Source organism: Tachypleus tridentatus, chromosome 2 (genome assembly GCF_004210375.1).
Source record: "Tachypleus tridentatus isolate NWPU-2018 chromosome 2, ASM421037v1, whole genome shotgun sequence".
Taxonomy (NCBI): domain Eukaryota; kingdom Metazoa; phylum Arthropoda; class Merostomata; order Xiphosura; family Limulidae; genus Tachypleus; species Tachypleus tridentatus.
This window is the reverse complement of record NC_134826.1, coordinates 70,884,209-70,896,060: the sequence shown is the minus strand read 5'-3', so window position 1 is coordinate 70,896,060 and position 11,852 is coordinate 70,884,209. Positions and strand designations below refer to the sequence as shown.

The window sequence follows — 11,852 nt, the reverse complement described above, 5'->3', positions numbered from 1 at the left end:
CTTCTCTCAAGTCTTATGCTGCTAAATTAGGGACGGCTAGCACAGATTGCCTTCGTGTAGCTTGGCACGAAATTCCAACACAAACGTAATAAATTAGCAACGTAACATAGATTTTTTTATGTACATTACTGTAACAGATTATTGTCTAGTCCTTGTAATTGTGGCTTATTATCTTACTTTGCGCAAAATTCCAAAACAAACTAACAAACAAACCAATGTGTTCTAACGGTCTTAAATATTTAAAAACCATACAACTTTGGTACATTTTGCATTCTAACTGCCTTATAAATCCACAAACAAACTACACATTTTATTTTTAGTGCCTAATAATACTATAACCAAAATAAATAATATTCAATGTTTGTTTTTTTGTTTTTGAATTTCGCACAAAGCAACTCGACGGCTATCTGTGCTAGCCGTCCCTAATTTAGTAGTGTAAGAAAACAAATTCAAAGAAATCATTCTTCAGCCAAGCGCTATAAAAACTAGCGATGCTATTGGTCGAAACTTTGTAATTAAAGTAAGAACAAGCCTTCTATAAAAGCTCGTGTTGTATTTTGGAATTACCTAATTGCCCTCCTCAGTATAGTTTGTTTTGAATTTCGCGCAAAGCTACTCGAAGGCTATCTGCGTTAGCCGTCCCTAATTTATCAGTGATAGACTAGAAGGAAGGCAGCTAGTCATCACCACCCACCGCCAACTCTTAGGCTACTCTTTTACCAACGAAAAGTGGGATTGACCGTCACATTATAACGCCCCCACGGCTGGGAGGGCGAGCATGTTTGGCGTGACTCGGGCGCGAACCCGCGACCCTCAGATTACGAAGCGCACGCTTTAACGCGCTAGGCCATGCCAGGCCCCAATATTCAATGTATTTTGATACTTCTCTCTAATAAATAAACTCCAACACTAGCTAAGCGGTGAACTACGACATTAATATAAGTTCAATAAACATAACACTCCACACTCTGCTAACATAAAAATAATAAAACAACAATGATTTAGTTTTCATGGTGGAATTAAATATAACAAGACCAGTGTTATAAACTCATAGTTCTGACGTTCTTGGTATGAGACACCAGATGTCGCTTCTGTATGATTATAAGTTTTAATCAGTGTCCTTGAACTGAACCATTACTATCAGGTAAGTTGCCACTGCACCAAACAACTGGGAAAAAGAAAAAGTATATATAAACCACAAAATAAACATAGTTTATTCTTTCATTCAGTTTCTTTTAAGACTTTTTGTGACTTATTAGATAAAAGTGTATTTCAAAAAATATTTAGATCCCGACTTTTGAATTTTCATTTAAATATAGAAATGAAATATTATTAATATATGTTTGAAATTTTTAAAATTTAATTTTCCAGATACATTTGAGAAATATTATTACTGAGCATCCGTAAAACAGAAAAAAAAAATTAAAATGAGGGAGCAGTGAAAATCTTCTTGCACAGTTTTCTTTTGGATTTGTTGCTGTAAAACTGCACGGTTTATCTCATACGACACATATCTGTCGGCCATAGTTTTAGGATCGTGCTAAATGTAAAAAGCTTATTTTGTTACAAAAGGCATTCATATCAAAACACAATCACAGAAAAGGCATTTGAGCCAATGTTAGAAGCTATTGTCTACCAATAAGAAGGCAGGACACAACGAGAGCTCAGATCATCTACCACTAAGAAATAATGAGATTTCGAGTTATCTGCCACTAAAAAAACAGGACACAACGAGGCTCAAATGAGCTCTGAATAAAAGGATAGGTTTAAAATAACCTCTAAATGACAAAACAAACACAACCATGTCTCAAATAACTTACCGATTAATAGACCGAAAACAAGGAAGTTTCCAATAATTAAACACCGTCACTAAATACACGGAATGGTGTAAAATATAATATAGCATTTTTGTTATTATTATTAAATAGCGTCAACAAGTACACAACTTTTCTATCTCAAAACACAAGAGATATAATCACACACGGTCTCTAAATTCAACTTGACAACTATTTCAAAACGATTTATTTGTTTTTGTGCAAAACTATTCCAGGACTACTTACGCTAGTCGTCAGAAATTTAACAGAGATGGGCTAGAACAAATATACCTAGTCAACAACATCAACTAAAAATTCTTGGGGTACTAATTACTGATGAATAGTGAGATTGATCGAAACAGTGTGATGTCCCGACAGCTAAAAGAGCGAGCATGTTTGGTTAGAAAAATCCAGCCTGTGACCTACAGATGGCGAGTCGAGCGCCCCCAACCATCAGGCCATATTCATATTAGTGCTTCTTCTCACTACGCATGCCCAGTACTGCTCTCGGGATCGTGTCTTGGAAATATATTCCAGTCAATCCATTTCAGTGTTTTAAAACTGAAAAAAAATTACTAGTTTGTGCAACTCACGCATGCTGTATGATACTTCAACAGACCGTTTAACACGTCTGTCCAAGCAAAGCTGTTTTAACCTAAAAAAGAACCTCTGTGTTTGTCCAGTAGTTAATTTGCAGTGCTAAGATTGCTTTAAACATACTTTTGTAGTTCTTATTTTATTAATCTCAGAAATATTCACTGATAATTTTAAAGATAAACTAAAAAGAAAAATATCATGAGGGTTTTGAATAAGATATTAGAAAAGAAACAATAACATTTAACTACTTAACATTCATATGTCTTTATTATGTATAATCTAAGTATACACACACAAACAAATTATTCATATTAACAACAGTTTAAACATGTAAGAAATATATTCTTTGTTTGTACTGGATTATACAACTGTCCTTAAAAAAGTTTTGAAAAAATAAAAAGAGAGAAAAAAAATTGAGCTACAATAGTTCAACAATCAAATAAGAGATGACGCTAAAATACTAACCGAGGAAAGTAGTCCACGATTGATAGAAAAGTATCCTGAACCGCTTAAACCAGTGTTGAATCCGTTTAATTTCGAGATGAAAAGTCGCAACTATATGAACAATAAATTAACAAAAGTTAAAGTATCATATTTTGTGAAATGGTTTGCATTATTAATATTTCAACTATAAAAATCGAGATAATTTCTAAAACGTTAAACGATTAAAGTGATTTTCATTTCACAAGGCAAAAAGTAGTAACTGCCATATAAAAATATAATGCTCTCCGATTCTTTAGTAGCAATGATGGATCTGACGAAGTTACACCTAAGTTTTTTTGTTTTTTCATCATTTAAATTTCATTTTAGAAAATCTATACAATGAACAAGAAAGATTATTTTGTTTAAATATCATATCTGGAACTTTCTTAAATAAACTGGGAATTTATCAGATTTAATAAATTAATATGTTTGCTTTGTTTTAAGGCAAAATTCTAGGATGTCGTGAGTTAATTTGGGGCTGGGGTTTATACAAACGCAATAATGTTTGCCATTTCAGTATGATATGGATTATAGTTTTCTATTCTGATTTTTCAAAACGCCAACTAGGTATTCGGGGAACAAACCCCGTATGCTAGTGCCTAACGACCTCTATCAGAGACCCCAAGGTTCAGTCACAACTGTCCATACCTTTGAACTGCCGATTAAAGAAAACGCTGTCAGTCAGCAGCACCCGCCGCCTACACGGTAGTGAAACTAACTGTCAGATGAAAGTAAAGAGACTGTTCGTATCACGAGTTCAAACATTCGACCCTTTGATCCAGAATCTGGAACGATAACCCTTAGCTACACATTTGATCCAAACAGGTTCTCATTATACTTCTTATACTCTGTGTGCTGTGTAGATAAAACCCTGAATTTTAAAGTTATAAACCCCGAAAATTACTGCTGAGACATCGAGGAATTTATTGAGTTGAAAAAGTTGTTTTTGCAAACGAAGTTTTTTAAAATATATATGTAAAAACGGCTGGTATGAGTTGAGAAAATTTTTATGTAGAGGAGCGAACAACTTTCTACCTTCTTCGGTCATCGTCAGATTCACAAAGAAAGAAAGAGGTATGTGGTCGATAGCTGACCACATGTTTGAAGGGGTTTTGTAATTGAGTGTGAGAATGTAGAGGGCGTGCTTAGATGTTGCATTATATTTATTAATATAGGTATAAAGTGTTCCCTTGTATTGGTTTATTTTGGGCTTGAGTTGTTGTTGTTATAAACGTTGTTCGCTCTTCTACATAGTGCTTTATCTTCCCATACCAGCTGTTTTTGCATATATATTTTTCTCAACAAGTGTTTGTTTTTTTATTTTTTGCTGTTGTGCACAAGACAATAAATATAATTAAACATAAAAACAAATTCCGTTTGTGTGCACTTGTCTAGATTGTTGTAGGGATTTTAAAATAATAGTTCTGAAGTATTATGTCTGTCTTACATCCAAAAACACGCTGTTAAAAGTGAATTTAGACTACATATAATCGAGACCTATCATTCTGTCCGCTGAAAAAGTTCATGAAGAGGTCAAATATTATAATATGTGTGTGTTTTATAGCAAAGCCACATCGGGCTATCTGCTGAGTCCACCGAAGGGAATCGAACCCCTGATTTTAACGTTGAAGATCCGTAGATTTACCGTTGTACCAGCGGAGGACCCGAATATTATAAAAGAAATCTAATCTAGCAACAATAAACCTTTTTTTTTTGTTTTGTTTTAATGGAAATTATATAAACTCCAAAATCCGCCAAAACCTAGGAACCTATCTGTAAGTCAGCTTCATAAAAATAATAATAATGCCATTGTAATGAAACTGGAGACTTTATAAGGCTAAACTTCGAGGATCGATCTCTTTGTGCTTAATAACAAACAAATATAAAAAAAATGCCAGTTATTAGCTGATATACTCATGTCTCGTGCATTTTTGTTGGCTTCGTGGGGATGACAGGACGTCATTCATCCTGTATGTCTTATACTAGATAGTTTGTTTGTTTTGGAATTTCGCACAAAGCTACTCGAGGGCTATCTGTGCTAGTCGTCCCTAATTTAGCAGTGTAAGACTAGAGGGAAGGCAGCTAGTCATCACTACCCACCTCCAACTCTTGGGCTACTCTTTTACCAACGAATAGTGGGATTGACCGTCACATTATAACGCCCCCACGGCTGGGAGGGCGAGCATGTTTGGCGCGACCGGGATGCGAACCCGCGACCCTCAGATTACGAGTCGCATGCCTTAAAACGCTTGGCCATGCCGGTCCATTATACTAGATAAACAGATTAAAAACTGAATTTATTTAATAAAAAAAAAACATTATTAACATCAAAGTTAATTGTTATGTTTGATTGAAGGATGAGCTGTAAGTTTCACCTCAGCGGTTATAATATCTGTAACTTAAAATATAAAGAAAATAATTTCTATCTACAACTTCACAAATAGCGATTGTACTGACCATAATCTAAAGCAACAGTTATCGGACGTTAGTAACCCGAGAACCAATTTTAATTTAAATTTTTCGCTCCTCCCCAAAATGCAGGTTTTTCTTTTATTTTTGAAAAAAAATTCTAAAATTAAACGTTTTAATTCTTATATATTTAATTTTAAGAAGAATATTTCTTTATTCTATAAATCTTTTTTTTTATTATTTTATGAAATTTCGTACATTTATAGCAGACCCTTGGAGTACCTTTTCAAACCACAGTTGGGAAACACTGACCTAAGCCAATAATGTTTGTAACTTGATTGCAATTTTACGCAGCACATCGTCAGATCAGAGACCCCTAGTGTTCAAGTATAAATGTCCCCCAAAATTCTAGCTTATATTACTTCGTCACAGAAATCATTAAGTAATTTGTTCGTCAGTCACTTTACCCCCGAAAACTGCATCTGGCTACAACATTGGCCAATAGTAATCTTCACCACAAGGGATGTATCCGGTTTTGAACCAAGCGAAAAGATAAATTGTCACTCTTATAATGCACCAAAAGATGAAAGAGAGGAGAATGTTCAGCATTGCGTGATGTGAACCTTGGACCTTCCAGTATGCATCCTGGCACTTCTGCTACTAAACGTTATTTAAGGTTGCTTTCTCCTCGATTCTACACCTGATTAAAATCAGTTTAAAAATTATTTGTCACAATATGATTATAATATCATATAAGATAAGTTAGACTTGCTTAGAGATCAACGTTCTGGGCTGCGGTTCGGAAGGTTCGAGTCGCTCCATATCTTAGGCTTTTTTTTTTAATTAAAAAGCGATATATGATTTGAATGGTTTGTTTTCCCTTTGACTCAACAATTCTAAATTATGAGTGGCTATGCCCAGCCCTAAAGTCTCCGAAATGACATTTTCATCATGTTCCGCAGCTTGAGAGAAACAAATATCATTCGAAACAAAGAATAACCCAACGGTCTCCTACGCAATAAACCACTTGAAACACCTGGTGATCTCGTAGGTAGAAACACTTTTCTTAACGCGTACTGCCACAGCTTACCTGATCATGGGTACTCTGAGTCAGCCGGTAGGTGGCGACTGAATGAAGACTTTCAAGCGGTGACATGGCCTGTTAAAAGAAACTGAAGTTAATAGCTGATCATTGGTTAAAAACGTAAATGTATTAAAACAGATAACTGAGTGAGCTCGAAACAAAATTCGTGCAGTCTTTTCCCTGTGGTAATTGTTTTACCTGTAGTAAAAGGTTACGTTCTTGTAAGTTCACCATCTTACCGTATGTTTCTGTATCAACCGTTGTTAATTGAGATGTTTATTGACACCTGTCGCTCTAAACACACAACTTTACTGGCCATGAATGTGCTTAACCTGAGATTGGCCTGAACGTCAGGGCACATGATTTGCAACCTGTCACTGAACATTTTCCCCCTTTCAGCCTTGGAGCGTTATAATGTTTCAGTGAATTACACTTTTTGTTGATGTTTATTATGGATAGTGGTGAGTTAGCATGAACCTATCTTGTGCTTTTTCCATTCAAATGAAAGTGATGTTTTAAGAGTTTCCATCTATGGCTGATTGTTCTAGTTGCAGGACTCTAGTAGATAATAATAAGTAGTACAAAGCATTTGTCTGATCCTCACTTACCACAAGATGCACGTTTCTTGTGTTCTAGTGGGAAAGTAACTGGTGAAAAGAAACGACAATTATGTTATCAGAAAAAAATATAAAACAATAAAAGAACATATTATTTCGAGTAAAAGAATCAACTATTATAGATGGCATATGATAGAGTATGTGTGTGCGTTTTCTTATAACAAAGCCACATCGGACTATCTGCTGAGTCCATCGAGGGGAATCGAACCCATGATTTCAGTGTTGTAAATCCGTAGACTTGCTGCTGTACCAGCGGGAGTCATTCAAGAGAGAAAGGTAAAGAGAAGGACATTTTAAATATAAGGTGCACATCATATCTGCTTGTTAACGGCTATAATCAATATTAATAATGATTTATTAGTTAATTTTAATTCATTCTTTCTTTATAGAAAAAATAGTTTTTGTTCCAACAAGAACTTAACACGACTAATGTAATCATTCTTTTCTAGTTTCATTTAAAAATCAGTATGAGAAAGGAGTCACCACTTGAATTGAATTTTGTTAAGGTGCTCCACTCACAATCTGAGGGTCAATAGTTCGAATCCCCTTTACACCAAACATGCTTACCTTTTCAGCCTTGGGAGCATTATGTTATGGTCGATTCCACTATTCGTTGAGTGAGTAAAGTAACTCAAGAATTAGCGGTGGGTGGTGATGAGTAGCTACCTTCCCTCTAGTCTTGCGTCGCTAAACTAGGGACGACTAGTGCAGATAGCCCTCGTGTAGCTTTGCGTGAAATTCTAAAATACAAACAAACACCACTTACCTCGTCTATTATTTTGGCTGCCTGGATTGAAAGGGCCACCAACCGGACGATGGGCACACATAAACAGACCACTCCGTAAACAACCTTTTCTAGAAAACTAGTGTCTGGCAGAAGAATCCGGTGGAGAAGAATCACCATGTGCACCACATTTACGAGACAAGACACTAAGATAATGGGTGAGAAGAGCTTATCTGTTTCCTTGATAAGGGTGCACAGTTGGTGATGACACACCCGGACGGCTGCCAAGTCGTCCTCTAATGCCTCTTTACCTGACTGCAGTATAGTACGGACTCGTCTAGAGATCTCAGTAAAAGAATGTTGAATTGTAGAGCCGAAGAAAATTATAAGGAGATCTGGTAGCAGAAAAACGCTGATGGAATGAAGATGGTGAGCGACAGACCAGGAGAACATGGACATGGGTTGAACAAAGCAACCTGGAGAGAAGAAAACGGACGCATTCTTGTTGTCTCGATGGCATCTGATGCCATTCAACAGAAGACACGAACTAGGAATAAGCATTCCAGTGTATAAAATCTGAACTGCGAGGACATATAAAAGAAAACCAACCGCCATCTTAAAGAATTTCTTACCGAAGCTCACCTTTAATCTGGTATGAGTGTCAGACCAGATTTGTAGATAAGCATGGATCTTTCTGCCGCTAAATAACAATGTCAACATGTTGATGATTGCTTGGATACGCCAACCGCCCAAGAACAAGATGACAAAAAGGTTTTGAATAAGACTGCATCTTGACATCGTCATCAAGTTAACGTAAAGGTAGAATAGACCACTACCTGTCATTACTGTCACCAGAAAAGCGCTGTAGATGAACCAAAAAGAGCTCCATGAGAAGTGTAGAATATTAACACTTAAAGAAGTTACATTACTCAGAGGCCAAATCCCGAGAATTCTCGCATAAAACGCTAAAGGACGGAAATTATCACAGAGAGCACCCGGTGAGTCTTCTGTGGTTGGCTTCACCCATTGGCCATAATTAGTGACAAAAATTGGATTTTGAGCCTTTGTTTGTTTGCTTGATAAATCTGCTTGAAGTCCGATACGATTAGCTCCCAGGCGATTCATATCTTAGTCTCCGTTTCTGTTAACTTGATAAGTTGTTTATTTTCGATCTCAATAAACTCCTTGATCGACACCAACTAAGAAATAAAAAAAAAAAGGATCCAGTGTATGAGAATAGCTTTACTATTATACAGAACTTGTTGTATTGACTATAAAATATTAAAAATAACCTAGGGTTCCAGTATGCTTGGAACTAAAATATCTCCATAAATAGTATTACCTATGAGGTCCTTGTAATATCAAAAATGAAACTAGATTCAAAACAACATTAGAGAGTGAGGTATGAATTTAAAAATCATAAAACAAACAATTACAATGCATTCTGATGGTTTCAACTATTTTTATTTTAACAAACACCCCTTAACAATGTCAACATGATGATTGCTTGGATACGCCAACCGCCCAACTGTGTAACAGTACCTTTTTCGTTATTGTACAAAATAATAGGGTTCCAAAACTGATCACTTTAGTTATGAGATTTTTTTTTACAGTAACTTAGCCAAATATTTATTGGTTTTCAAAAAATGTGATCCTAATTTAAGATGTATAATTTAACAGAAGCGATAAACACAGTTGGACTGGCAGTGATCGATTTAAATGCTTATTGCTTGTGTCAAAGACTTTGGCCTAACCGTATGTTCATATACACAGCCATTTTGAAAGGATTCCAGAATTAATATCAATAAAGTAAATATTGTTTGTATCCATGAAGATTGCTGTTTTAAAGTTTCTTTGTTTTATTTAAAGTAAGAATTAAAATTTAAAATATGCTATTTGACCAAATAAAGTATCAAGAAATACCACAAATTCGAATTTACTGGTAAGGCCTACGTTCCTTAGAAGCGGTTTTAATCTTCTACCTCGACACCAATCCCTTCTTCTTCCTCCCTTATCTTCGTTAACTTTGATGATTGTGACATGCAAGCAGACGATAAATGTGCTATCAGCATTTCAGTGACGTCACGAACAATGCTTTAAACTTTACTTCATTTCCATTTGTGCTAATAAGCAATTTGCAAAGCTATTTATTATCTTTATCCGTTTTAAAAGCAGACTTGCTTAGTAACCGTAGTAAACAAATTTACCAGTTACTATAGGAACGTAGGTTATTCTGTGACAAAATTAAATATTTGCTAAAAAAACACTAAAATAATTATACCATATTTATTACGAAACTCGATATAATGAACCGTACATATGTACCGAACTGGGACTTCCATAACAATGAATTTGAAAAAACTTATAGTAATATACCAATAGATGGACAGACAGACAGACCAAATAGTTGGGAAAGGCTGAACAAAGCTGTTCTAATGAACCTTGAATAGCAAAACTACAGTCCACAGCAGAGGTTGCGGCCAATCAAGAAATGTGCGGGTGTTTTCTTATAGCAAAGCCACCTCGGGCTATCTGCTGAGTCTACCAACGGGAATCGAACCCCTGATTTCAGCGTTGTAAATCCGTAGACTTACCACTGTACTAGCGGGGGACCTCAGGAAATGTATTACCCCTTTCTTGTCACAAATATTTTTAATTTTGCACTTAGTGGAACTAAGAAAACGTCTGTCACAAACATACAGAATTATTAAATAGTTTACCCGCTGTATAATGTCACATAATTAGGAGTAATGCCAAAAACGTATTCACACACATCTAAATTAAGTTTGGTCACTATATAGTGAATTGCAGAAGACTAAAAAAAAGTTAAATCTTAAACGAACCAATTTTCTAAACTTCTTTCTCAAACCGTTACAAAATAAGCAAATGGAAACCATCGAACATAACGAATATTTATTTGTAGTAACTCTTTCTACTAGTAACCGTGAAAGAAGAAAACGTAACTTCAAAAAAAAAAACTGTGGTTATCGAATGTTTTGCATCGTTACGTTCCATTTATTTAAGCCCCGGCATGGCCAGATGGTTAGGGCAGTTGACTCGTAATCTAAGGGTCGCGGGTTCGAATCTTCTTCCCACCAAGCATGCTCGCCCTTTCAGCCGTGGGGTGTTATAATGTGACGGTCAGTCCCACTATTAGTTGGTAAAAAAGTAGCCCAAGAGTTGGCGGTGAGTAGTGATGACTAGCAGCCTTCCCTCTAGTCTTACACTACTAAATTAGGGATGATTAGCGCAAATAGCCCTCGTGTAGCTTTGCGCGAAATTCCAAAAACAAACAAACAGTTTATTTCACATGGTCACATATATATTGTCAACTTAATTGGAGCTGTCTTCTCAAGTTAGTCGCTCCCCATCGCCTCCCGAGACACAGCAGTAAGTTTGCAGATTTACAACGAATTTTATTCCCCCCAGCGTACATTATTCTAACCATGCTTTGCACTAAAACAAACTCCCAAAATTAAATCAAATTCCCAACGAGATGTTGTCAAAGTAATAGTGAACTTGCAACTTGAATAGTTGCTCATAACGTATTATCTACATAATTTTAATTAATCTCTAAAATATTAATTACTATTATTTATTTTAATAAGGAAACTTTGAAATTTGTTGTTGAATTTAGAATCGATAACTTTCTATCTGACGTACCCGTTCAACGCCCGGGGAAGACTTAGAGATAAATAGACAAACACACACAGTTTTGTGAAATAATAAATTAGATTTCCAACATCATAAACTTATCATTACGAAAACCAACAACAGAAAGCCATTTGTATGTATTTAATTAAAGTAATAACGATTTTCGAGAAACTTCAACAAGTCTCACTTGAGTTCTCATGATTTAAACATGTTATTAGTTACGTATTTTCTGTGTCCCTGCAGGTAAATGGTACACAGTTTATGAAACATAAGGATAATCTCTATGGAGAGCAATGGTGCGTAAATGACACAACACGAAATATTAATTTTTGGCCTAACAGAGCAAAGCGCACGATAATTAAGAAACGATAGCAGAATAGTTAAGTTTGATTGTTAATATTCCAATTGTAAAAGTTACATTAACTGTGTAACAGTACTAATTGATAAGAATATTTAACAGATGTACACGT

General features: G+C 35.5%; 1 protein-coding gene across 1 annotated transcript; it reads right to left on the bottom strand.

Annotated features, from left to right (window-relative positions):
• On the bottom strand, window positions 1-9,809 carry LOC143235938 (uncharacterized). Its single transcript, XM_076474118.1, has 5 exons — window positions 9,711-9,809; window positions 7,771-8,927; window positions 6,394-6,462; window positions 2,877-2,966; window positions 1-1,168 (listed from the first exon to the last, which is right to left on the bottom strand). Exons 2-5 carry the CDS (start codon window positions 8,851-8,853, stop codon window positions 1,109-1,111), a joined length of 1,302 nt encoding a protein of 433 aa, XP_076330233.1. The 5' UTR covers window positions 8,854-8,927; window positions 9,711-9,809; the 3' UTR covers window positions 1-1,108.
• Between the last annotated feature and the right edge of the window lie 2,043 nt (window positions 9,810-11,852).